The 27,723-nt window shown below is 51.1% G+C and overlaps 1 protein-coding gene across 4 annotated transcripts in view; it reads right to left on the bottom strand.

Moving 5' to 3' along the window:
* Positions 1–24,447, bottom strand: part of RBM19 (RNA binding motif protein 19) — a 129,581-nt gene extending 105,134 nt beyond the window's left edge. For 3 of the 4 annotated variants that reach the window (XM_036929302.2, XM_036929299.2, XM_036929301.2), the window contains exons 1-16: positions 24,291–24,447; positions 22,373–22,555; positions 20,680–20,805; positions 20,446–20,484; positions 19,927–20,119; positions 18,708–18,943; positions 16,987–17,067; positions 15,242–15,320; positions 13,197–13,268; positions 12,004–12,207; positions 10,206–10,336; positions 9,306–9,427; positions 8,761–8,857; positions 7,185–7,295; positions 5,675–5,875; positions 4,280–4,409 (exon numbers count right to left, since the gene is read on the bottom strand). In XM_036929302.2, coding sequence (XP_036785197.2) covers positions 4,280–4,409; positions 5,675–5,875; positions 7,185–7,295; positions 8,761–8,857; positions 9,306–9,427; positions 10,206–10,336; positions 12,004–12,207; positions 13,197–13,268; positions 15,242–15,320; positions 16,987–17,067; positions 18,708–18,943; positions 19,927–20,119; positions 20,446–20,484; positions 20,680–20,805; positions 22,373–22,555; positions 24,291–24,326 — 2,041 coding nt within the window. In that variant the 5' untranslated portion in view covers positions 24,327–24,447. The remainder of the gene's footprint in view (positions 1–4,279; positions 4,410–5,674; positions 5,876–7,184; positions 7,296–8,760; positions 8,858–9,305; positions 9,428–10,205; positions 10,337–12,003; positions 12,208–13,196; positions 13,269–15,241; positions 15,321–16,986; positions 17,068–18,707; positions 18,944–19,926; positions 20,120–20,445; positions 20,485–20,679; positions 20,806–22,372; positions 22,556–24,290) is intronic. The other variant, XM_036929303.2, reaches the window with a different exon arrangement.
* Positions 24,448–27,723: the final 3,276 nt, after the last annotated feature.

Below are 27,723 nucleotides of genomic sequence, written 5' to 3'. Positions count from 1 at the left end.
CAATGACGGTGTCCTTAGTCTTATCCTATCTTCATCTCTGCTACCCACACATCTAGCCAGGCCTTGACAAGAAATCCAGGGCAAAACACCATTGCTGCCGAACCCTGAAGCCCTGTAGCTGAAAGCCAGCAGACTGCAGAGAGCCAGTAGATCCGCCTGTCCCTCTTCCTGCACAGCCAGGGCCACACCCGAGTCTGGCAGAGGCCCCTGCCAGCCACAACCCTGGGCAGAGCTTGTGTTCCCTGACTGGCCAGGCCCGGCCCAGCTGTGGCTCAAGCCCACATCCAGAGAGGGGTGGGGGCGGCCAGGAGCCGCGGTGATAAAGCCAAAGGTCATTTTTAGAAGCATTTCTGCCCGGCCCCAAGATGTTAGAAAGACTAGAAAGAAAAAATGAGGTATTGTGAAACTTGAACAGATGTTTGCCAACAAAATCACCAGGAACCAGAAAAAGAGGGAAGAAGTAAGAAAGGAAGCAGAGCTGGGCCAGAGGGGGGAGGAGGATTTAAAAGCAAGGTGGGCTGGAGGAGGCTGGGAGAGGCAGGGGAGAATGTGCCTCCATCTGTAGTGAGCACAATGAAATCCAGTCACGCGTCGCCACATGGGGCTTTATTATAATCAGGCCGCAGGATTTGCTGCGGCTCCCTCCCTGTTTCAGCTCTCGGAGCAGAAGGCTGACAGCAGAGACTGTTATCAGTTGCAAGCAGCTTTTCTGGACCTCCCCCGACTCTGAGCCCTTTATCTGGGGGTGAGGGTCTTGGTTGTGGGGAGATAAAACACACTGTTCCCCTCCCTCGAGACTGGTACAGAGAATGAGAGCTCTGCAGCAAGGAACCAGGTGGGAAAAAAAACTCTGTCCACTCTCCTCCTGCCTGCCTGCTTTCAGAGCCTGAGAAAATCCAGGGCCTGGGGGCTGGCTGAGTCCTGGAGCAATGGGATAGGGATCCACAGAAGCTTCAGGAACAAGGCAAGAGTCTGGGCACTGGGGAGGGGCAGGTGAAAAGGAAAGCACGGGAGACTGGGAAGGGGGCTGTGTATGTGACCCGTGTCAGATAAGGGACAGAATGGGCAAAAAGGGCCAGGAGAGGAGCTCTGTGGGTGATGGGGACTCGGCAGCACAACCTCCCGTCCTAAACTGGGCCTGTAGGTGGGCCCCCTCCTGGCTCTGAGGCCTCCTGGGTAGAGTCATGGTCAGACCCTGAGAGGCAGGGCTCGGGGAATAGTCTGTCCAGGACGCTCTCAACACAGGAACACTGGCCCAGGGAGGCAGGAGACAATGGGCTTGGGGCAGGGCAGTACTCGGGCACACTGTCCCCAGGAAGCCTACCTTCCTTGCGCTCCAGAATGCTTCTAGACCTACGGCCCTTCTGCTACCAGCGCTAAGATCCCAGCTGTCCCCCACCAGCCTGGGAGGGTCTGTACTATGCCCATCCTGGTCACCCCAGCTCAGCAGAAGCTGGTGGACACAGATGAATTAAAGGCCAGCCCTTCCAGGTTATGCTGCTGCCTTAACAACAAGGACAGAGAAATGGAGATCTGCACGTGGCATCTCACTATGCTCTCACAAGTGTAATGGTTATCGTGCCAACTTTACAGATGCAGAAACTGAGCCTCAGGGAAGGATGGCGGCTTGCCCAGTGGCAGAAAGGAGAGGACAAGGAAGATGAGATTTGCCCCAGAGCTCTAAGTCTCATGTCCTGAGGAACCCAAAGTGCCCGGCGCAAGGCCCAGCACTGGAGAAAATGCTGCTTTTGCCCTTGGAGTACTTGGCACCCACCTCCTGCTCTCCTACCAGGTGCTGGGCAATCTGTGGGAGCTGTGGGACAGTGGGGAGCAAGCAGGCTGAGTACCTGCCTTGCAGACTGGGCATTCTAACAGAGAAGCCAGAAAGACCTTTCTGGGTGCTGAGAGACAGTGGGGAGCAAGTAGACCGGGTACCTGCCTTGTGGAATGGACATTCTAGGAGGGAAGCCAGAAAGACAGACACTAAGGAAATGGACCATCTGTGATGCAATTCCGGGAAGTAACTGGAGGCTGAAACAAAGTGAAGGGTAAGCTGAAGGGTGGGGGACGGACAAATCGGAACTCACAAATGGCAGCTACTATTACTGGAATCAATGGTGTCACCAGCACCAGTTCTGTTCTGAAGCTGGACTAACAACTGAAAACTAACCTTGCAACATTACCAAGCTCCTACTATGTGCCAGGGGCTTAGGACCGAGAGAAGTCCAACCCAGGCTCCACCTTCCATGGGTACAGAGGCACTGAAACCCTTCTTCCTGCATCCATCCACACCCTCTACACATCTTCACCAAGCTACTCCATGCCTGGGGCCTCCTGGGGTGCTGAGCACCCAGCGGTGAGCGAGACTGCTGCTCTCTGCCCTCACGGTTCGCCATCTGGCAGAGGCGGTTATCAGACAAGTAAAACAAAAAAAAAAAACACAATACAAACTGTGACAGGTGTTATAGAAGAACAGGTCAAAGGGAGGGAAGTACCACGACACTGGCAAACGGGCGCAGCCACATGGCAGCAGTCACCTGAGCATGCACCGTGCTTCACAGTCCTGCCAAAGCAGGTAGGAAGAAGCCTCTGCTGGATTTGTCTACTCTCCCTCCTGGCAAATCTGTGTGCTTTAAAGGAGGACTTGCTTTTGACCTACAACTAGTAGCTTCAAGTTTGGCAAGTGGACTGAAAGCCAAGGTAGCTGATGATTTTGGGGTGATGACTAGTTAAGAACAAACCAGATTGCATAAAGAGAATTCTTTTTGACAGAAGCATTAAGCAGGTTTTCAAGGGACCCCTTAATCCAATCTGTGGACAAAATTAACTCATAAACAGGGGCTAGTGAGGGGTGTTTGAAAGGTTTATACCAACAATCAGGAACCCCAATGAGCAGGGCGATTTTGGAGCCTCAAAGAACGGAGACTGAGGAACAGTCCTTCCTGACCGGAACAAGGCTTCTAGACCAGTGGTTCTGAAAAGCCTTGTACCAACTGGGCTGGTCCTGAAGGTTTACCCACATGATGAAATAAACAAATGCAGATAGCCTGGGACAGTTTATGGACAGGGAGGTCTACTACTGAATTAAAGTTTAGGTCTTTAAACTGAGAATTTTGCTCCCCTACCCTTTTCTCTCTCTCTCTCTCTCTCTTTTTTTTTTTTTGCAATGAAACACCTTTACTTTTTTTTTTTTTTTTAATATTTTAATTTAATCTACATTTCTACACTTCAACTAAGAAGTTGCTAAGAAGATCACATTCATTTTCAGGAATTATATGTATAGCTTTTTTTGTTTGTTTGTTTGAGAGGGCATCTCTCATATTTATTGATCAAATGATTGTTAACAACAATAAAATTCTGTATACGGGACTCTATGTACAATCATTAATCAACCCCAAACCTAATTCTCAACAGTCTCCAATCTTCTGAAGCATAACGAACAAGTTCTTACATGGTGAACAAGCTCTTACACAGTGAATAAGTTCTTGCATGCGAAACACCTTTACTTTTATGAGAACCATGGAGATGGTAGATGGGGAGACTTACTTTTTTAAACCCTACTTCAATAAACTGGTAACCCGTGGGGTGGGAGCAGGGACATTACTGCTGGGCAAAATCTTAATACATGGCCATGGTCCTTTTGATTTTAAGATGCAGTCATGGTCCCCAGACTGAGAGGTTCTCAACTGGGGCCACACTGAACCGCAGGGGGCATCTGGGAATGCAGGTGGTGTTTCAGGTTGTCACAATTACTGGGGTGCTCCTGACATTCAGTTGGAAGGGTTCAGGGATGCAAAATGTCTTGCAATTTGCACAACAGTCCCAATGAGGCAGAAATGTGCTACCCCAAGTGCCCCATCCCCACCCAAGTCTGAAGCATTAGCTGGGGGGCGTGGGGGCACTGCACCTGTTCCCTTTCCTGCCTTTACAGCCGTGGGAAACCAGAGGGCATTGTGCCAGCCAAGGACCTCAGAGAAGTACCTCCTCTGCCAGCCATCCTCACCCAAAAGTGTCCTGGTGATGTATCAAACAAGAAGGCTGTTTTTACTTGTTTTGTTCTAAATCCTGGATTTTTCTTCATTCTGTAATTGACAAACTAAACAGCTGGATACCGAATGCTGTGCCTGCAAATTTTAGTTTTACCTGTCTATAAAATCCAAGAGACTGAAATGCACTGGTCTCCAGGATGAAGAACTTTAAGCCAAACACGTGATGCATGCTCCACCCCCACCCTGCCCTCCCATCCAAGGTCCCAGGCCACCCTGACTGCAGCTCTTACAGGTTTCTGGTTCCACCCCATCCTTTTCTGCAGGTTCCCCCGGTGCATCTCTGGGTTCTTTCTTCTGTGGGGCTGAACTGGAGAAGACACCCACTGGAGCCCACTCCAGATACAGGGGGGTGTGGTGAAACTGCGGAGACAGAGGCCGAAGAGGAACTCAGGGCCCTACACAGATGAAGAGCCGGAGACCCAGAGAGTATGGGGGACTCAGCCCAGAGAATGGAGCAGGGAGGACCCTGCCCAGATGCCCACATGCCTCCTGGTGCGCGAGAACACGGGGCCCCCTTGCTGCAGCCTGGGGCTCAGGGGAGAGGTCTGCTGCTACCACTGGACACATCTGCATCCCCTCGTGTTTTCTCAATCAGAGCAAGAATGGGAGTGGGGCGGGGAGGCAGGATCACTGATCAACTGTGGCTCTCCTGGAGGCAGTGTAGTAGGGCTGTTACAGGACATGCTCCCTCCTGCCACACACCTACGCTCATGGGCAATGCATGGGCACATGTGTGTGCTGTTCTTTTTTTTTATTTTTTAAAAAGGATAAACAAGACATTGATAAGCAGTCTCTACAGCATTAAAGTGCCTGATAAACAGTAGCTTCTTGTAGTGGGTTGAATGGTGGTATGTTCCTATCCAGATCCCCAGAGCCTGTGAATGTGAGCTCATCTGGAAGAAAGGGCTTTGAAAATGCCATGAAGCACAGGGTCTTGAGATGAGGACATACTGGATGATCTGGGTGGGCCTTAAATCCCAGGACAAGGGTCCTTATGAGAGAGATGCAGAGGATGATTTGAGATGGAGGAAGGGAGGGGGCTCTGCGGGGACAGAGACAGAAGCTGGAGGGGTGCAGCCACAACTCAAGGGCTACCTGGAGCCACCAGAAGCTGAAGGGGCAGGAAGGATTCTTCCAGGGCCTTCAGGGGGCCACAGTCTGTGACACCTAGACTTCAGACTTCTGGCCTCCAGAACCACGAGACAATTGATAAATTTCTGCTGTTTTAAGCCACTAAGTTTGTGGTAATTTGTTAAGGAAGCCATGAGAAATTAACATACTATGTATCTATTTTTTTTCTCTTTACCAAGAAACAGAAGACAGCCCACTGAGAGAACTGAATTTCAACTTACTGTAAGTACAAGATATCAAAAGTTCCAAGAAAGACGGTTCAAATTCACAAGGGAAGAGAAGGCCAAGGAAAGCCAGAGTCTGGCAGGGAACCAAGGCTTGGTTTCTGGAGGGCGCCTGGAGCTTCCCTCGCACATTCTCCTGTAGCCTCAGGTGTCCTCAGCGGTGGGCTAACGTTCAGTGTGATGGAGATGGGTGGTTCTAGACCGCCTTCTGCCGCACCATGCTAAGATTATCAATGCATCAGCCCCCCACTTTCCCTGAAGCAGCCCTACCTTGGAATAGGCCAGCTGTCTGAAGGCCTTGCGGGCCTCCAGGGGCTCTAAGAACTCCACGATGGCAGTGATGCCACCTTCGGGCAAGAGGACACGGCCCAGACTGCCAAAACGCCCAAAAGTCTCCTGTAGCTCGGCTGCCAGGGTGCCTACTGGAAGGTTCTTCACCAGAATCACAGTCTTGCTTCGCTCTGCTGCGGCCTGCAGGGAGGACATGAATACATGTGGGACAACAGGAGGGAGGGTCCCTGGCCCCACACCAGCCCTGATCTGTGCTTGACTCTTGTCCGGGCACCCCACTGCGACCTCAGTTAGCAGGCACTTAGAAGCGGGCCCCACTTCTGAGCTGTGGCAGATTGTAACAGTGCCCGGCCACAGCCCTTGCTGGGCCTTCCAGAGCCTTCCAGCCGGGGCTGCCAGTGGCCTGGATCTGCACTTAGTGCTGAGGATCTTTTCCTGGAGCTTTGGGCTGCCTGCTGCCACACGAGGCAGGTGGGAAGGGCTGAGGAGTTAACACCCCCATGGGAGCAGCCCCGGCTCTCAGGAGTTGGTGCCACCACTGTCCTTCAGATGGGACAGTTCTGAGGTGTGAGGTCTGTAGGTTTCCCCGAGATGAGATCCAGCCAGCAGACTGTACTAGCACAACCCATACTGGTCTCCCTCCCAGCACCTGTCTTTCCACACCAGTGTTTTCTGCACTGCCCAATAAACTATGGGCTCCTCCGTCTGCCTCAGAGCCTGCTTTTGGAAGAACTCAAATGAAGACACTGGATATGTGGCCCTGAGAAATGTACTTAAATCTTCTTCAGTCCCCTCAGAGCACCCATTTCATAGGATCATTTCAGAAGAGGATTTAATTAGGTGAGTTAATATGAGCAAAGTTCATATAGTGTACACACTTGGTAAACGCCAGCCACTCCTGGATTGAGAAACAATGTTGGAGGAATATAAAATAGCCACAAAATATTATGGAAAAATTCCAGGCATATCTGGGCATGAGCCTCAGCTTAGCTACCCATCAGAACGGCTTTCCCTCTGGGCCTGTTTCCAGGTCTGTAAAAGGAAGGGGAGGATGTTAGGTGGTCTCACTGGACCTGCTAAGACTTCATCATCCATAAATCTAAGAACTCAGACCTGGCAGAGAACAAGCAGATGGAGATGCTGACCTCTCCCACCTGGATGAAGAAAGGTCTAAATCCCCATAGACACAGGTGCCCTGAGTAAGGTACTAGGGGGTGAGGGGCAGGATGTCTGGGGCCCCCTCTAATCTGTGTGGAGAAACCGTGGATTATGAGGTGGCCCTCTTGCATTTGGTTCCTGAGACACACCATCTGGACCAGGCGGGCCCCTTGCCTGAGCCCACAGGATATTTATTCCTTTCTCTGGAGACAATCTTAAGTTAATAATGCTCATCCTTGAAAGGCCTGATTAACAAACACACCATTATGTGCCCTCATCTGAAACTCCCCAGCAGCTGAGTGGATTGCTGAGCAGGGCGAAGAGTACCCACCTGGCTGAAGGAGTCCAGACTGACCCCGTTGTCAATGAGGAAGCGCCGTACTTCCTGGACAAGCTGCGTCTCCCCCAGGGCCACACGCACGGCCACGCTGCCCTTGGTCTCCTGTGGAAGAGGGGACAGGTAGAGGCCCTGTTGGCTGGCAGGTGGGCGACCAGTCAGCCCTTCCATCTCCCAACAGCCTGAGAAGGCCAGATGGAGAGGGACCCCGCCAATGCCCCTCAACTACCCATGCCGACTTGGTGGCCTGGTTTCTGCATTGCTCACAGTAATCAGGGACCCCCCATGTGTCCCCCACTAAAGCCATATGGGTCATCTCATCACCACCTCAGGGCTTCTGCGTGCTGACCCCTGCCTGCATGGGGCTTACCCCATACTCCCTCCTTCCACTAAGTTTCTGCTTAAATGTCACTTCGCTTATCTCAGTCTACCACGCTCTCACATGCTGTCCCCATGCAGCTGAATTGTTCTTTGCAGCTATCACACCAGCATGCTGCATCTATCTTCCTCTGCTAGAAGGCTCTAGAAGAGCAGAGCTGTGTCTGGTTAGGGCCCTGCTGCATTCCCAGTGCTCAGAGTGCACGTGCGATCAGAGCTGGCTGGGGTCTAGAGCCATGCTACCCACTGTGGTGGCTGTGGGCACTTACAGCCACTGAGCACTTGAAAAAAATGCAAAGCATCTTGACATTTTTTATATTGTGTATATGCTGAATTGATAATATTTTGGCTCTACTGAATTAAATAAAATAGATTACGAAAATTAACTTTGCCTATTTCTGCTTTTTTAAAAACACGGTACTGAGGACATCCACAATTACACACAGGGCTTGAGTTCTGTTTCTAATGGGCAGCACTGGCCTTGAGTGTTAAGCAGGAGTACATGACAATGGGTCAATGAGGTTATGGCCCAAACCATGGCTATCCTTTGCTGGCTGGAAAACACACTCCCAGGTCTTGCTTCAGATCAATTTAGCTGCAGTTTAACATGACGTATACCTTAAAGGAAGGTATGTGACGTGGAGGGGCCAGGTAGATGGTGGGGAAGTCGGGAGGAATAAAGTGAGACTTGGGACAGGAGAGGGACAGAGACCAAAGACCCCCTTTCCTCATCTCAACGACCTGGGCCCCCCTGGCTGAGGAAGGGGGTGAGGCAGGTATGTGTGTGGTTCAGAGCGAGGGCACTGGTGTTCATCTGGTGCCACCATCCCCACTGGCTCCTTCCAGGTGTGGGACCCTAGGCATGTTATTCTGTGTCCGTGGGCCTCGGGGTCCTTGTCTGGGAGGTCGGGCAGCTAAGAGCACCTCATTCACCGTGCTGCGCTGAGAAGCACCACACAGCTGAGTGCTTGTCATTACTGATTAGGATCTCTGGCTTGGCTCCACACCATCCCACGAGAAGCCAGGCCTGGACAGGGGATGGCACAATTCCAAGGGAGAAGGCCCCAGAGGACGCCCAGGACTTCAGCATCACAGGCCGGAAGTGTGCAGATGGTCCCGAACAAGACCTCTCCCCTTTCTTCCTTTGCCTGTGGCCCAGAGCCAAGGTACAGCAAACGGGATGCTCACTCACGTAGTCAAACACTTGACTCTTGGTGGCATTGTACTTCTGTGCGATGGCGTCGGCCACTGCATTTGGGCCCATGAAGAGTGTGTTCCAGTTATGAGAGCTGAGAGGCAGAGGCAGAACAGGGAGGTCAGACCAAGGCTGAATAAAAGGAGTATCTTTCCAGATGGAAACTCTAAGAAAGCAGCTCATTGGCCTGTTTAAGTCCCCAAAGCCTCCGGCTCCTGCAACCTACTGGCATGGGCCAAGCATGCAGGACCTGAGGGCCATGTGAGCAGTAGTGACAACAAGCCCTAACACCTGTCAAGTGCTCGCTCTGCGCCAGGGCCTAAGCACTTTGCATGTTAACTCATTTACCCTTGTAACACTGCAAAGGCATGGCACCACTATGGCTCTGCCCACTTTGTAGATGAGGAAATGGGGGATAGGTAAGGCTATGGATGAGGGGCTGAACCCCTCACAAGAAGCCAGAGTACCCGGCAGCTGGGAAGGGGCAGGGCCGGGGCAGCAGGGCCTGCATCACAGCCCACAGGCTGGCGGCAGGTAAGCACCTGGAGCTGTTGGCTTTGTCCTTAGACTCTTTCTTCTTCTTGTAAGAGGATGATCCTGGGGCATCGGTGTCCTCACTAGCTTCCTTCTTGATGGTGGATGGTAACAAGTGGAGCATCCTGCCCTGGAGGGGGATGAGGGGAAGACAGTAAAGAGAAAAGGGGGTGGGTGCTTCCACATACTGCCTTAGGATGTCAGCTTCTCCATAAGCAGGTTGGCCCCAATGCTGAAACCCTGCCTGGATGATAAGGCCTCAGGAGGAACGACCACATGGCCACCTTCAACCTAGGATGGGGCCTGGCCACATGACCCAGGCATCCAACACTGTGACGGGGCCACTAGGCCTGGCCTCATGAACTGCTCAGTGTCTTTTGTAAGTAACCCCTGCAGCATCCCACCTGCTCTCCCCCCAGTGTAAATGAGAACTCCGTATGGGTGGGGGCCAGGTCCCTCCTGGTGACTGCAGGAGACCAATAAATCATGAGCGAGTGAAATAAAGTGAAAGGGAGTGAGGTTGTCTGGGGCTTGAGCATGTGTGCTAAAAAAATACCTGGTGGTTTTTTGGGAATGCTGGAAAAAGTGGAGTTTCTTGCATCCTATTGTGGCCATTTAATACGATCATGTCAAAGCTCTGTGCTTCCTTATTCCCCTTTCTGGAGATGGAGAGCATATTTATTCATTCAACAAATAGTTTTTGAGACCTCCTAGGGGCCAGGCATTGGCTGTCCAAGGTGCTGAAGACAGATCAGGGAACAGAGCAGACCAGAGCCCTGCTGGCCAGGAGCCTGTGTGAGGCAGTAGCTGCACGTGCCATCGTGCGTGTCTCCTTAGGGACGCTCGTGCGCACACAGCCTCTCCTGACCGCCTGAGCCCAGCAGCCGCCCCCCGGCCTGGGTGATCACCTGGAACACCTGCCCATCCACTTCCGCGTAGGCCTTCACGGCGTGCTCGGGGAACATGAAGGTAACAAAGGCAAAGCCCTTTGGTTTCTTGGTCAGGCTGTCGATGGGGTAATGGAGCTCAGACAGGGGACCTGAGGACAGAAGAGGTATCAATGTAACATGGCGAGAGGCTGCCTGAGACCCCCTCAAAGGCCAAGGGTGTCCTTCTATAATCCTTTACGTGGCCTGCCTTAAAATAGGGCTGTTTCCTGGCCATCTGCAAGCCCAGGAGAGAGGCCTCAGGAGGGACCGACATCTGCTGACACCTTCCTCTCTAACTATGAGCCTCCAGAGCTGTCAGAAATACAGCTCTGTAGTTCAAGCCACCCAGTCTTTGGTACTTTGTTATGGCAGCCCTAGCTGACTAATATAGATACCATTGTTATAAAACTCAAAACAAATAAAACGAAATAATACCTTGTTTAGGAATACATACATATGTATGAAAGTTATCATGGAAAGCAAGTGAAGGGTAACTACAATTTAGGATAGTGGTTACAGGTGTGGGGATGAGGGATGGGATAAGGAAACAGAAATTCACAATAGCATCCTATTATTAAATAGTGTGCTCTGTGGGGAAAAAAAAAAAAAAAGTAGGGCTGTTTCCAACACCTACTACAAGTGTGGCCCGGGGCAAGCCACTAGTCCCCATGCACCCCAGTTTCTCATCTGTAAAATGGCCCCACAAGAGTACCCATCCCAGAGGGCAGCTGGGAGGGTTAAATGCGTTAATACATGTAGCATATTGATTAATATGCTCCTGCTGCAAAGTTCATGCTACAGACGTGTTTGTTGCAATGGGATCATTACATGCAAAGTACACCTTTCTGAACTGGTTTCTACTCTGAACACCCCAGGGATGCCCAGAGTCTTTGGCCTTTGTCTTCCCAAATGAACACCTGTACTCTATTGATGCTCCCCTCTCCTGTGCAGCCCAGCCCTGCCCTGCCCTGTGACCAGGGCATTGGCCTGGGCGGAAGGACCTGGTGAGCAGTGGGCACACCAATTTGCCTGATGGCAGGTCCTACTTGGGGTCTCCCTGTCCCCACAACACACACTCAGCCATGCTCCGATCCACTGTAACCCATAGCCGGCCTCTGTGTAGAAGTGAGAGACACTATAGGGGGTCTTGAAACCATCAAGACCTCGTCCTCCATCTATACCCTAACTCCCTTCCCTTCAAAAGCCATGACCTTACAAAAATAGCCCATATGCTGAGCTGAACTGTAGGCCTCTAAATGCTTGTCCTGATAAGTAATAGCAACAAGGACAATAATAAAAATAGCCCAGTGAAAATATCAAACCCACTTGGATGCTAAGTTTAGAGAGCAAGGCTTAAGTCGTGGTGGGCCAGACCAAGGAGCACTATTCTACTTATACCTGATATGGATTTTAGCACCAGCAGCACCCCACCCACTCCTCCAGCCTGGGCCCTATCCTGTCTCCAGCATGGAAGTGAGAACTCCACGAAGGGGGGAGCCAGGTTTTTGCAGGACAGTAAGGGCTATCCCAGAAAAATGGGTCCAAATCTCTTCAGTTGAGTTTGGAGAGCAAGAGCAGAGTGTGGGTTCAGACAGCAGGAGATGCCTGCCACATGGCCTTTTACTAGAGGCTCTGCGAAAACCTACATACATTAGGCTGCAATCCTTACAGCCTCTTTTATGGACAAGAAAACAGACAAGAGGGGACTGGAACCTCGGCTATCTGCTGTGGCACTGGGTGAGGCCCGTGTGTGGGGAGCTGGTAGCCACCCCCTTACCGTATCTGGAGAAGAGTTTCTCCAGGTCCTCCTCTGTGCTTGTGTAGGGCAGGTTTCGCACAAAGAGCCTCCCAGAGTCAGCCAGGTCTTCTTCCTCTTCATTCTCCCGAAGAGTCCGGCCTTGCCAGGGTTTGTGGCTGTTCTTCAGGGGCCCTTTGGCCAGGGGAACGCTCTTTTCCCTGAATACCTCGATGTAGCGCCCACCTGTGGGAGAAGAGGAGTCCCAGCTCTGGGGGCAGGCCTGGAACTTGCCAGCAACTCTTGGCTGGTGATTCCAAACTCTTCTTTGCTTGCTGCCTTTCGGATGCTGTGGCCAAGGTGGCTGGGCTGGTAAGAGCACCTGACCCCTGGCCGTCAGCTGCTAACTGGGGTGGTGAGCTGAGCCAATGCTGGGCCTGACCCAGAAGACCTTTTCCCCCGAATCTCACTCATTGTGCAAGTTCAGCTCAAACAGTGGGGGGAGCTTGCGTGGGCCACTTTGGGCACATTCCCTGCCATGGCTTGTTGCTCTGCCTTGGGAAAGGTATCATGCGACAACCCGGCCCTGGAGAATCACCTTGTACTGTTCAGCTTTTTATGTGTGTTGCCTGTGTGCCCAATCAGACTGTGACTATCACCATCCGTTCCACAGGCACATAGTGGGTGCTCAATAAATACTTCACTGCCTAACTTGCCAACAAGACCCCTTAAGTGTCCCACCCTCCCCATCAGAACTAATGTCTTCTCTAGGGCTTGGTGGCTGGATCCGAGTCACTTGCTTCCATGCTTGGGATGGATCAAAGACCGCACCCCTGGATATCATCAGGCTACCTCAGAGCTGCAGAATTTGTACTTGCTGTTCCCTCTCCTCAACAGCTGCCCCACGAAGCCAGAACTTGCTCCCTCTGCTCCTCTGGGTTTTGCTCGTGTCACCTTCTCAGTGACACCTACTGGACACAATCCTGTTTAAAAACGCTCCTCTTCCAATCCCGACCTCCTGCTCTGTATTTTCATAGCACGGCCCATGTGATGACTGCCTGTCTCTTCCATGCTGTTTCAGTCTAAGCTCTAGAAGAGAGGAGACTTCGGCTGTTCTGCTCACTGCTGCATCCCCAGTGCCTAGAACAGTGGCTACAACGGAAGATCCTCAGTGATATTTATGGAATAAAGCCCTGCAGCCGCACAGAGGGGGTACCTGCCACGGGCCTCCTTACCCATGTATTCTCTGTTGCATTTCAGAGCTTTCTTCACTTCCTCTTCGCTGCTGAAATCCACAAAGATGTACCCTGAGAAAGGACAACAGTAAAGGCAGGATCTTCAGGCCCTGTGGACCCTTGTGGCAGTCACAAAGGGACACCTACACTGTGCCAGGTGTTTGGGGGACTCTGTGTACACAGTGGGGAAAACCTGTATTTTTGCCAAATCTCCAAAATATAAACAAGACTCCCTCCCACTTGCAGCCGGATCTCCCTTTGCAGGGGGCATTCAGACCCCATGGCCTGGTTTCAAGGACGAACACACTGGACCATAGAGGCCTCCCAGCCCCACCCTGCCCTAACCAGCGCCTCCTCTGGAGGAGCATGCCTGTGGTGGCAGTGATGTGACTCAGCTCAGCACCAGAGTGGCCATCCCTGGAACCATGCCCGTGAGGGCCTGAGGCCCCAACCTGGATGTGGGAGTCTTTCCTAGGGCACGGGGGCTTCTCATCCCCAACCTCACTGGGCCTTGGCCCCGAGGTAGCAGAGCAGGCAGCCCAGCTCATAGTGGCAGCGCTGTTACCAGTTGAAAGCACACAGGTGTGGTTTAGATTTACTAGGCAGTTGAAATTCTCTCTGTGATTCCTCTCTCCTCTCCGCTCCTACACCCTGCACCTCATCTCTCCCATAAACTTCCTCCTCTTCTGCCCTCCTCCACCACCACACCCCATTCCAGCCACTGCAGACCCTCCCCTGGAGGACTACAAAAGCCCCCACCTCACCCTCTATGGGCCCTGCCACTGGACCCTCCTGTCACCAGCCAAGGGGCCATTCTGAAGCCGATGGTGGCCTCTCCTTGCTTCAAGCACCCTGGAGAGAGAAGGCCTCCTCCCCAGCTCTTCTGAGGTGACCCTCTGCTGCTCCCAGGCCAGCTGTCCCCAGCTCCAGGTTTGAAAACCTCCAGTACGGCTTTCTCCCAGCCCTGACAACTCAAACACAATCCTTCCTGCTCCCTCGGGCCCACCCCTGCTCACCCTCTGGTGTCTGAAGGACTGTGAAGGTGGGAGTACCACCACTGACATCCACTCTAGTGCTCAGGGAGTGTTTAGCATTGCTCTAAACCTGTATGCATGCTCACACATGGAATCCTCACAACTTGATGAGACAGGACTATCGCACAGAGCAGAAATGGTGCTAAGCCCCTTGGTCAAGGCCACGGGGCTCGCAAGGGCCCAAAGTGGGCCTTGAACCTGGGCCGGGGCTCTCCTCCCCTCCCTTTCCTGCACTCGCATAGGTTTGCGAAGAAAGGGATGGTTGGCTGAATGGATCTGCCTGAAAGTAGGGCTTTAGCACTCAGGAGACTGGGGAGGAAACGTGGATGCTAGAAGGTGGACGAGACAACTCCTAAAGCAGGAACCTTTCTCCCCAGACTCCACCGCCAGCAGATTCCAGCCTCTCTGTGCTCCAGTGTCCTCCTGCCAACGACAGCCTGCACGTCTGGCATTGCTGGGCCTCTCCACGGCCCGGAGGCCTTAGTGCTATCATCAGGGGAGCACCACCTCTGTTGCTGCGTGTCCTGCAGCCACCCGGCCTGATGAGTAAGGAGGCACAGGCGGGCTCCCACCTCTCCAAGCTCAGACCCTGCCTTCCAGCACGTTTCTGCCCCAGGGAGTGGGCTGCCTGCCCAGAGTGGAAGCCTGGGGAGAGGGCGGCACGGGGGCACCACCACACATTCTCAACAACTCAGAGAGCTGCCTGTCAGCAGAGCCAGCCATGGACTTTGCACGGCAAACTCCAGGACTGGGGCCATCTGTTTAAACAGGACAGGTGATCCACTGGCCTCCTTACAGGCTGAGGGCGAGGTGGGGAGAGAAGAGTAGCAGGTGAAAACTACACACCAGAGAGGCAGACCCTTGTCCTGAGCCCACCACTCCACACACACTTGGCGACCATAAAGAGGAAAGAGTTCAGTTGCCCTTAAAACCCTCTCTTCAGTTCAACTGCCCGATCTTCTCTCTTTATCACCTGCCTCTCCAACCCACCTGAAACACCCCCGACCTTACCTGTCTTGTTCCCATGAGCATTTCTCACAATTCGAATGGCCACTGGTTTCAGGGGTGCCAGGAATTCTGTAACATTTTTCTGTAAGGAGAAGAAAAGTGTTTTTCCCTTAATCCAGTAATAAAAATACAAAAACATGGGTCAAATTTCTGAATTCAGGAAGGTTACCACAGGGTTTCAACCTTTATAGGTTCTCTCTTACTTCTAAATTACACATATCTTTCTCAATCATAAAATTATACTACTTTGGAAAAAATTTGAAAAAAAATTGAAGAAAAATATGAATATAAATATAAAATAGCGCTGTCACAATCAGCATTTTGAGGCATTGCTTCTCGTCTTTTTTTCCTAAGTACCATTTTATATATTTGAGGTTTATTCACTTTTCATTAAAGTGTGTTTGCCCATGTAACTTCACGGGTAATGATACACATCAACTCAAAATGCTGTTGTATAGATGGTCTTCAATTTTCTTAAATATTTCTCTGTTTTGGCCACAAGGGCGATTTACACACACATTTTTTTTTACATGCCAAATGCACAGAGTATACAATTTGAAAAGTATGAACAAGAAAACAAAAATGGCCATAATTCCAATGTCCAGATCACTCTTGTTGGCTTTTTATTAAGAAATGAAAGTAGTGAACAACTTTTCATTTGTGTACTAGCTTAAGCCCCTTCAGAAAACCAGTAATGAGAAGCTCAATGTCCAGCCCACCGTAAAAATCAAAGCACTACAAAATTAATGGTAGAAGTCCAATAAAGTTCAGAATTTTTCCCATTCCTATGTCAATTTTCTTTTTTAAATGTCAAATTATCAAAATTCTTCCAAAAACCTTTTATCCTCATTTTTAAGTGTGTATTGGGAAATTCAGACATATAAGTGTGTATGTCTCTTGGAAAAACAACAACAATGTAGCCACACTGATGTTATTAGTTCTTTTTAACAACATGTTATATTCCACTGCTTTGATGTGCCACAGTTTAGTTAACCAAGCTCAAGCTTTTAAATCTAAGCATTATTGACATTTCTGGCCTGGTAGTTCTCTGTAAAAGGGCTGTCCTGTGCATTGTAGGCTGTGTGCAAAATCTCCAACCCCTAGAGGTCACTGCCTGAGTTGAAACAATCAAAAATGTCTCCAGATATTGCCAAGTGTCCCTTGGGGGAGGCAAATCATCCTCAGTTGAGACCCACTAGTTTAACTACTTCTCTAAAATAGAGGTTAAAGGACGTTTACTGTTTTTTGCTTTTATAAGGGACAAATTAACACATTCAAGTTATAAATAAAATAGTAACAAAAGTATGCTGCAGTGAACATTCGTGCATCGAAATCTTAGTGTACTTGGGTGATCTGTCTGTACAGCAGATTCCTAGCAAGGTCACTGCTGGGGCAAAGGTATGCATACTGTTAATTTTGACTGCCACTTCCAAGTTGCCCCCAAAAGGCTGCACACCCTTCCACCAACTCCATGAAAGTACTTACTATCAAACTCTAAACATTTTTGCGAAACATAATGTTCAGCTTTCACCTGTATTTCTCTAATTATGAGTGAACTTAAATATCTTTATTGGTCACCTGTTTCCTGACCCTGACAATGCTTGAGATCTTATTTAGCACACTTTCTGGACCCCAGTTCCTTCCAGCAGCTCAAGTCCTCACTGATCTGCAGCACAGATGCCTGGCATCCTCACCCACCTCTCCTGCTCCCCTGGGGCCCCTTGCCCTTGCGTGTTATGAGCATGTACCTCTGTGACACTGAATGGGGCTCCCCGCAGCTTCACAGTGTGGGGGGTTCTGGGCTCCTTCTGGCTTGCTGGTCTCTCGGCCTGGGAGATGACAAAGAACAAAATGGCCATGGTGGGTTCCCTGGCCCAGCTGCAGGAGGAGCAGACCAGACATCTCCGTGAGTGTTCAGAGAGGTGCCTGCTGCCAGGGTGAGCCGAGGAATGCTGGCAAGCGTCACGCCAGCTGCGGATGTACAGTCTGGCTGGTGGAGGGGGTGAGGGTGTGCTGCGCTAACAGCGGCCCCAGACTGCAAGGAGTGCAAAGAGCAGGGGACGGAGGCCTGATGGAGAGTGACAGTGACCACCACAGATTAGGGCTTACTCTGTACCAGACAATGTCCAAAGCACTTTGCAATTATTGTTCCTCTACTACTGAATCTCTAAAACAAGCTTATAGGAATTATGGGTTCAGGATCTTTCCCGGGATTCTGGAATCCAAATAGTTCTGAAATACCTACATTTTCTGTAATTCCTGGGGCAATAAAACCTGCCCATATTTGAACTAATTTGCTAGCAAAGTCTACTCTGAGCTGATGTGAGGCCAGAGTTTACATTTACCCCGATAGCATGAGCAATCATTTCTGGTTTCACCGCAGAAACAGTCAGGTGCTTGTTAGTTATGGGGTGCTGCCCAGACCTGATTCAGGGCAGTGGGGCATGCTACACTTCGTGAGGTACAGCGGTGTCTTCCTGAAATCTGCAACTTTCTGGGTTCTGGCTTATACTTAGGCATACGGGTTCTGGATACCAGACACAGAGACCATTCTTATGCTGAGCATCGTCTTAGATGAGGATCAGAGGCTGGAGGCAGAGAAGTACCTCCCCTGAGGTCCCAGCTACCCTCAGTCAGAGCTGGGATCAAACCCCCAGCTCTCTGACTTCACCATATTCAACTGCCTGTCTGCAATACACATTTTTAGGAGGAAACAACAGTGTGTCAGTTAGAAGGGGCAGAAAGTGAAAGGAGGGAGGGGGATGCAGAAAGAGAAAGAGAAAGCCTGGAGCTTGAAAAGGGCCGGGCAGGGGGAGAGTTGATTCTTCACAGGGTCTTCTGGGGAGACGAGGGAAAGGGGACCAAAATGTGACAAGCTGTCCTGCCTCTAAGCAGAGAGGACTCAGGTGGGAGACAAGGGGAATATCCCTGAAGTAGTACCCACGGTTAAAATCTAGACCTGGGTCCGGGTCCTGACCCCACCACTTCATAGCCGTGACCCTTGGCAAGTCACTTCCCTTCTCTGGGTCTCAGTTTCCTCACCTGTAAAATGGACCCAAAAGTACACCTGCCCCTGATGACTGCCACAGGGCTCAACAAGTGACAAGGCAGGTACTGTACCTGGCATGCAGTAAGTACCCAATTAATTTTCCTATTATTGTGGATTGTGGGCTCATACTTGTCTACCCTGCTACTAAACACAAGTATGACATGCTCCTATCCACCTTCCAGCTCACGTGTACCCAACAGCTCCAGAAGGCAGGCACCTCTCCATGTCAGTAACAGGAAATAAACTCTTGGAGAAGTGCCTGCCCGAGGTCACACCCCAAGTGGGTGGCCCAGAGGGAAAGGAAAGCAGGTCTCTGGGCCACAGAGCTGTCTTTCCTCTATGCTACATCCCCTAACAAGGGGCTGCAGGGACTCGGGTGAGTGCTGGGAGGGCCACCCCTCTGCTTCCCAGCACACTCACCTGGGCCCTGGCTGCCTCTGGCTCAGGGCCAGTCCCCTGCCTCGCTCTGTTCTGCGCACTGGGAGCAGCGTGGCCACCGTCCTCGGCCTCACTGCTGTCCTCACAGTTCTCGGCCTCGTCTTCACTCTCCTCCTCTGAGGAGGATGGTGACCCGGCCCTCACCACCTTGGATTTCAGGTAATCCATGTCCGACAGCTCCTTCTGCACAGCCGCCTTGGGTTCAAGGCCATCCTCCTCTGGGAAGACAAGGGAGGCTGGGGGTCAGCAACAGCTGTGAACAAATGCAAGGTCTGGGACAGCCGCAGCCCGAGGACCAAGCCGGTGACCAGCCTGGCCCTCGCTGGCCCACTCACCTGGGCCTGTGGGGTTGAGAGTACCTGTGCGACTGTCACTCCTGATGGTAACCTGCCAGGGGGCTCCAGACTCCAGAGGCTCAAGGGATGGACATGCTCCTCGTGTCCGTGCACGGATGGCTTCCCCTCCTGGCCTGCCCTGCCCCCACCCGGCGCTGAGCCATGCAGGCACCTCAGGCCCCCGCACCTGCCCCTCTCGGTGCCTCACCCATGTTGTCCCTCTGCCTGTGACAGCATCCCTTCCTGCTCCCGCACCTACTGTGTCCCACCAACTCCCAAGGAGTCCTTTGGACCTCAGCTTTGCACATAAACTTTACCAGGCATAAAATTCACATTAAATTCATTCTCTCACTTTAAACCAAATTCAATTCCCGACCCTCTACTGCAGTGCTTACCGTTCTGGACTGTGACTGCTCACCAACCCCTCTGTTCCCCACTACACTGTGAGCCCCTTCTGAGGACAGAGGCTCACTCCCTCACCTCCCGGGCTCGGCTCCAGGCCACCTCCTCAGAGGCCTGCCCCAAGAACTCTCCTACCCCTTTCCTGCCTGTCTTCACATAATGCGCTAAACAGTGGGCCTTTCTTCAACGTATCTCACCCCCCCTAGGATGACAGCTCCGTGAGTGCATGATTCTTCCATCTTTTGCTCTCTGCCACATCCCCCCCAGCAGTGCCTGGCATGGAGTAGGGGCTTAGTAAAGATCTGAATGACTGACTGAGACCTAAGTGCCCCCCTAGAGGGCGGTGTCGATCTGCCCTCTCCTGTGTCCTGACCGGAGGGGTCCCAAGACCCGAAAGCACAGACCGATGTACATAGGCACATGCGCTTGGCAGAGGCATGCACGTGGGCATGGACACCCCTTACCCTTCAGGTCCTCCCTGGCTCCCTCCGCCTCACTCTCCTGCCCTGAATCAGAGTCGAAGTTCAGGTAGTCAGTGGCCGGCTTGCTCTTCCCTTTTGAGGACTCAGCATCTAGGGCATCGTTCGCCCAAGTGGCGGTCTGCATCCGCTTCTGGTGAACTGACAGGAACTCCTGGAACTCCGTGTCTTCCTTCAGCTGGTGGCACGGGAGCCGAGGCAGTGACAGGAAGGGGGAACAGGCAGAGAAGGCTCAGGCAGGGCTCACCCCACTAACTCTTGGGAGGGTAAGAGCACCCCCCAAGAAGCTCCCCCCATCTCTAGAGGACCCCTGGGGTCAGCTGTCCAGCTCTGGGGAGGGGAGAGTGGATCAGACAAGAAGACTAAGAAGCCATGGAGACAAGGCCAGGGGAGACAAGAGGCACTCCTCTGCCTGCCGGGCCGGCCTCGCCCTCTCCAGGCCTGTGGCAGCTCTCCCAGGACCGACCCTGGGGCCCGCCCTCCCCGTCAACAGGACAGACTCACCTTCTCCAGCTCACTTGCTACCTTTTCCTTCTTGTCGTCCTGCAAACGAAAGACACAGAGGTGAAGGTCACCAGTGAAGGGCAAGGCGAGACAGAGCTGCATTGCCTTGGGAGGCCCACCTTCAGGAACCACCCGAGAGGATTCTCAGGCCATTCCTACTCCCACTGTGCCACCCTCCCAGGGTGCACACCCTGCTGACACTGGGGATACGGGTGGGAGTGACTTCCTACGCACCTTCTTAGCTTCAGGGGGGATGGAGTGTTTGTCTTTTAAAGGTGGGTTGGCCTGGACTGGTTTCTGGGTGTGTTTGCTCCAGGCTCGGGGCTTTGCTGGGTCCCCAAATGACTTGCAGAACTCCACCTGCATGGGAGAGAAAGGGTGATGGTGACACTTACCACTGTGCCCAACATGGGTGTTGCCCCTCAGCACCTGGCAGCCTAGGCTTTTTAAAAAGGCAACTGCCACTTACTGGCTGAGTTGGCTGAATCGAATTACTTATCCTTGCCTAGCCTTGGCTTCCTCCTCCTCAGATTATTAGCGTTGTTAACATTTACATAACAATTCCACAGGCCAGGTAGTCTTAGTGCTTTGAAAGTACTTTGAAAGTGCTTTGGATAACCCAAGACTCCCAACAGTTGTAGGGAGGAACCCTTCCTCTCTCCACTTGTTGGATCAGGAACCTGAAGCACAGAGAAGTTATGTAACTTGCCTTAGGGTCACCCAGCTAGAAAGTGACAGAGTGGAGACTGGAACCCAGGGGTCTGGAGTCTGAGTTCATAGCCATCACCCCAAAGGGTAACTGTGAGGAGGAACAAGATGACACGGGGTCTATGCCGAGCTGGCAGCTGCCAGTGTTACTTCAGTTACTGTGAAGTGGCCCGGCTGGCTCCAGAGAATAGCACCAGGAAGATGGGAAAGGCAGGATGGCCATGCTGGAGCATGAAGGGGGCTCAGTGCTAAGCCTGCGCTAACACAGCCCTTCTCCACGCTCCCCAGGTGACCTCCATGAGAGCTCCTGCTGGGTGCCGCTGTGCACACTTCCCACCACAGGCAGGGGGTCGCTGGCTGGCCCACCTGCACCCCAGGGGGAGGGGCTGTCATTTTGTCACAACCCCATGTGTGGAATTTCCAAACAGTTCTGTTGTTTCTGTAATGATGACACATGTGCTCCACAGATAAAATTCAAACCAGAGAGGAAAGTTCAAGGAAAGTGAAAAAAATATTTTCCTACCCCAATGCCTATCACCCAGAGAGAAAAATTGCTATTTCAGGGACAATTCTTCCATGTGTCTCTATACACACACACACACATGTTGAGGGGTAAAATTCTGTATAAATGGGATCACAGGACAGACTCTTTTCTAACATCTGTTTTTTCTTTTCAACAAAGTGTTAAAAATGTCTACCTAGTCATTAAATGCCCAAGAGTGATGCAGGCGGGACCTCCACCTCCAGGAAACTTTCCTGATCCTTGCCAGGGTAAGGGACTCCTCTGTTCTCTGAAGTCCCTGGTACTGCCCTGTCACAGCACTGATGACACTGATCGAAAGCAGCCTGTTCACCTGCCAGCCCCCTGCCTGCCCACAGGCTGCTGGCTCCATGAGGACAGGGGCCAAGGGTCCCAGGTTTCTCTAAACACCCAGCATCAAGTGGCTGCTCACTGACTGCTAAACGGGCAAATGAATGACATCACTCCTTCACTGGTGTCCAGACCACTGGTCCTCAAAATATGGTTTGGGGACAAACAGTATCACCGCGACCAGTCACATGTGTGTGATACCACACACATTCATCTGTTTCTTTCTCCTGTTTTTATTGAATGCCTACCACGTGCCAGGTTCTGGGCTGGGCTCTCCCAAAAGGGGTTAGACATGCAGATCCTATCACTTTCGATGGGCAGGCAGGGAGGAAATTCACACCAACTCACTGTGATCCGGGATGTGTCAATAAAACTCTTGTTGAAATGGTTCAGTGCTGTTTGGGCCTCTTCCTCAGACTTGAAGCCGATGAAGCCAAATTTGCGGAACTTGCCATCTTTGGTGAACTTCAGGCTACAGTCTGTCAGTGTGCCGAAGGCAGCGAACAGCTGCCTGAAACGCTCCTCCTTCATCTGGGACAGAAGAGGCACAGTGAGGGAGGAGCTAGGGAGTCCTCAGAGCCAAGGAGGCAAAAGGGGCTAGAAACCTGAGGCCACAGGACTCCCCAGTGGCGACCTTACACAAAGCAGTGGCCAAGTGTGCTCTGCAGGTGGACGTGATACCAGCTCTGGTTCCATCATTTACTCGCTGTGTGACCTTGAACAAGCCCCTTACTCATCTCATCAATGAAAAAATCAAGACTCAGATGGCTGCAATGAAATCTTCTTACACAGTGGGCTATCAGGAGCATAAGGAGACCTTTTATAAAAGGAGTCCAACATTGTGGCTGCTACATAGTAGATACCTAGTAAAGACTTGTCAAAATAAATGAGCGAATGAACAGACAGGTGAGTTCTAGAAATGTTTGCTAATTTTGGTAGACAGAATAATGGAGCCTCCCCAACACCCCACCAAAAGATGTCCACATCCTAATCCATGGGAACTGTATGTTACCTTATATGGCAAAAGGGGTTTCGGAGATGTGATTACATTAAGGATCTTGAGATGGGGAGATTATCCTGGATCATCTGGATGGATCCAGTGTAATCCTAAGGGTCCTTATAAGAGAGACAGAAGGGTCAGAGTTGGAAAAGACCATGTGATGATGGAAGCAGAGAGACTGGAAGATGCTATGCTTTTGGCTTTGAAGATCTAGGATGTGACAAAGAGTCAAAGAAGTTTCTAGAAACTGAAAAAAAGTGAGGATACAGACCGTCCCCTAGAGTCTCTAAAAGGACCACAGCCTGCTGACACCTTGACTTTCGGATTTCTGACCTCTAATTCACGAAATAGTAAATTTTATTGTTTAAGCTATTAAGTTTGTGGTAGTTTGTTGCAGTAGCAATAGAAAATACCCCGATATTATTACCATTTGGTCAAATAACCCCACACTGTAATAGTCGTGGCATAGTTCCCTCACAACGCACTGGGGGAAAAAGTTAAAAACAAAGAAACAAACAATGAAGCAGAAATGTCTTTGTGTTCTCCCGCCTCTGAAGAGAGGCTCCCCAGGGGATATAAAGTCAGAAGTAAGGAAGATCTCTCATGGCATCCAAACAGCACAGCGGTGTCGGAGGCTCTCCATCCAAGAAAAGTTACGATAAAATAAGTAAGGATAAATCACTCCCGCACACCGCAACCAATCACACTGTGTGATATCACACACATTCATCTGTTTCTTTCTCCTGTTTTTATTGAATGCCTACCACGTGCCAGGTTCTGGGCTGGGCTCTCCCGAAACAAAGACAAGCATGATTGGATAAATAGTTTAAAGCCCTTCACACCCAGTTTCCTCAAACTATTCTTACTGGCCCCAAAGGCGGGAGTGGGAATTGACCATTTTTGCCTCCCCAGCAGTGTCCGCCCTGGAAAAGGAATAAAACTAGTGTCTGATTCGGTCTGGAGTCAATAAAAAAACGTGCGCAGAGGAGAAGGGCTCCGGGAGAGCATTCAGCGCAGGTGAAGCCTGGCATCTCCCCGGGGAAAGACCTGTCGGGGTGGAAGTCTGGTCCCCACGAGCCGACTGTGAAACCCTGCGCGGTCACTATTCCTCCCTTCCAACTATCAAAAGCCGAAGCTCCTGTCCCTTTGGGGTTTCGAACCCGCCCGGAGCGAAAACTCCTCAGTTCTCCGCGGCCACCTGCCTCTCAACCCCGAGCTCCCGACTGGTCCCAGTTTCAGATTCCCAAGTCCACGCCCTGCACTCACCCCATTCGGGAGATTCTTCACGATTAGTCGCGACATGGAGCACGGTTTCCACTAGTTTGATTCCAGCACGAATCAAAGACATTGGACAGTGTCTCCCATCAGCTTCCACGCTCCCGCTCTGGGCGCCGCCATCTTTGGACAGGAACAAAGTCATGTGCACCATACGTAGGCCCGCCCTCTCCGGAAGTAGGCGTGGCGAACCAGCGACCCAAGGAAGTCAATCCCCCCAACGGTGGGCCTGAGCTTCCATTCTGCGCAGGCGTAGGCTGTTCAGCAGCGCCTGGAGAAATCAACGTTGCGGCGAAGTTCGTGGTGGGCCGCTGGTTCCTGACACTGAAGCGGGACTGCGTGGGGCTGGTTGGGTGCCTGAGCACTGCGTAAACGAGCGGATCGTTTTAGCCTCCTTCTCTGTTTTATTATCGAGTCCTACAACAGCCCTGAGAATAAGCGCAGGATTAAGGATTATTTCCCTTTAGAGATGGGGAAACTGAGGCTCAGAGAGGCTGCTGGGCACCACGAATGAAATTCTGAGCATCACCTATAAATACTAGAATATGATGTTGGAAATAAACTGGGAGCCAGACAAGTAAAGCCGCTTGCTCATAGTCATATAGCTATTAAATATTAAGCAGTTTTAAGTGGTAAGATTATGGGATGTACTGGTTTCCCAAGGCTTCTGTAACAAAACTTTGTGGCTTAGAACAACAGAAATTTATTTTACAGTTTTCGAGGCCAGAAATACAAAAAGTGTCGGCAGGGTTGCACTCCCCCAGAAGTCTCTAGGAAAGGGTCCTTCCTGTCTCTTCCAGCTTCTGGGGGACTCCACATATTATTCCTTTTGATTTATGGCTGCATCTTTCCAACCTCTGCCTCCAGCTTTCATCCAGTGTCTGAATCAGATCTATTTCCCCTTCCTTTCTCTTATTAGGGCACCAACCACTGGGTTTAGGGTCCATTTTAAATCCAGGATAAACTCATCTCAAGATCCATAACTTAATTATATCTGCAAAGACCTTTTTCCAAATAAGATCACGTTCATGCGTTCCAGAGCTTTGGATGTGTCATTATCTTCCTGGGGTGACACTTCAACACACTACATGAGGATTTACTTGCTTTGTTGTAGGTTACTCTGAAGATCACATTTCATCCTGTCCATGTTTTATGTAGACTACTTAACAAAAACTCACACACACGTAAAAATGTACCCTCCTGCCTAGAGTGGATGACTGAAGGGGTCATTGCATTTCAAGGCCATTCCTTCATACAACAGATATGCACTGATGTGTATGAGAGTGCTCTTTAATTAAATGACAATTACGGGTTGTTTTCGGCACACACAGGCAACCCTGGTCAGGACACCGCGGGGGCAGGCTTTATGAGGCAGCTCCGAGATATTAGCCTTTTACGAGAGGGCAAGTGTGGGTTGCCCCTCTGGTCCTGATTTCATGTACTTTTATTATTTTCCCAAACTGCCTTTATTAAAATGTGCAACTAAATGTAGCCTTCCCTAAAGAAATTCACAAATCAGAAGGTCTTTCAAAGGTATCAAAAGAAAATGGAATGTTCTTTGCCAATCTGCACGTCCCAATGTTGGGCCAGGAAAATATGGTCGCCACATGGGGGAAGGAGGCACCATTCCTGGACTGTGTGTCTGTGCATTTAATAAACAGCCACGCTGGAGCATGATTATTAGTCTTCCTGCTCCTTGCTTTCCCATCTGCCTCCTACCTTTTCTCTCCTACCAAATATAATCTGGGGGCGCCTGGACCCAACCAGACTGGCCTCTGATCACACTCAGGGATTAAGAAGCTATTCAACAGGTCTGAGCCAGCTCCACCCACCGCTACCTCAACTCATCCTAAGAGAATTAACTTCCCACTAGGGAAAGGCCACAAGTGCGGAAAGATCTTGGAAGGGGCTGGACGAGGCAGGATGGAGGGGGGGAATGTCTTGCCAATTGTCTTGCCAATGGGTTTCAGCCCCGGGTAAATTCACTGTGGATTCAATGTGACCAAAGAAATGACAGTAAAATGTTCTTGGGGTGAAAGCATTTATTCCCAACTTTACTCCCATGGTGGCAGGTCAATTACTAGACTCCCATCCACTCAGAGCAAGTCCGCATGCAGCAAGCCGGTCTCTGCCTCTGGGCCTCTCTGCCTGCACAGCCGTCCTCTGGGCCTCTGTCCTCGGCACTACCATCACTCCAGACTCTGCTCTCCTGCAGCCTTGTAGCCGTGCCACCATGTCACCCAGAGCACCAGGCAGAGCTCTTTATATAGAGTCAATAATGATGTATTACCCATATGTGTAGTGAGCTAGCCAGGGCCAGGTGAGAATCCTGGACACAGGAACCTTCACTTTATCCACAGGGAGAAAGTTAGACTCCGGATGTCCTCTACACAAGGAATCTAATTACAAAACAACATTAGACAAACTCTAGTTGAAGTGCATCCTACAACATCCCTGACCAGAACTCTTCACAGCTGTCAAGGTAATTACAAACAAGGGAAGCCTGGGCAGCCATCCCAGCCAAGAGGAGGCTAAGGAGACATGACAACTAAATGTAATGTGGGCCCCTGGGACAGAAAAAGGACATCGTGGGAAAAACCAAGGAAATTCAAACAAAGCATGGACTTTGGTTAATAATTATGTATCAATATTGGTCATTAATTGTGATGAGTGTTCCACCATCATTCTAACAGCAGAGAAATTGGGTGCCGGGTGTATGGGAACTCTGTAACACTGTCACTTTTCTGAGGTGCTGGGGACAGTTGCCCCAGGTGTAACCACCTGGCGCCTTCAGGGCTGGCCCAGGAGGTCACTGCCCATCACCCCAGAAACCCCTGGGAAGAGCAGCTCCCTATTCCCCTCCTCCTATTCGCACCTGCAGGGACAGCCTTGAGGGATGCAAGTGGCCAGGGTAACTCGAGACAGGAGACCAGGTGTACACCAGCCTCAGCCGCACCTGCATGGACAACAGGCAGCTTACCTGTGACAGGTGGCAGCCGAGTTTCCCCCAATGCCCCCCAACCTCCTGGCCCCTCTGGGACCCCAACACTGGACATATGGGGCCCCTTCTGCTTCTGGCAGTGAACCATAAATATTCATCAATCAGACTGTGGTGGGGGAAAAGCTAAACCCATTCTAAGAAGACAAGCTCGTGGAGATCTTATCCCAGGTTCCTCCAAATTCCAGTGCCTGTTTAATTTAGGCTGGCTGCTATGATGCTGGCCTGGAGGCTGAGGCCGGATTATCTGGGGGTGGGTTGGGGGGTAAAACCAGAATCATTGTCTTCCCTTTTCTTATTTTTCAACTGTATAGAGGACAGATGCCTCCTTCTTGTATACAGAGTTGGAAAGAGTTCATTTTCCTGACTTAGGCCTCAAGGTCTGGCAAGGTCCAAACACTGACCGCCACTCCCCACCCACTCAGC

The sequence above is a fragment of the Manis pentadactyla genome, chromosome 14, assembly GCF_030020395.1.
Source record: "Manis pentadactyla isolate mManPen7 chromosome 14, mManPen7.hap1, whole genome shotgun sequence".
In the NCBI taxonomy this organism is placed as follows: Eukaryota; Metazoa; Chordata; class Mammalia; order Pholidota; family Manidae; genus Manis; species Manis pentadactyla.
This window is presented reverse-complemented; position numbering and strand designations above follow the sequence as displayed.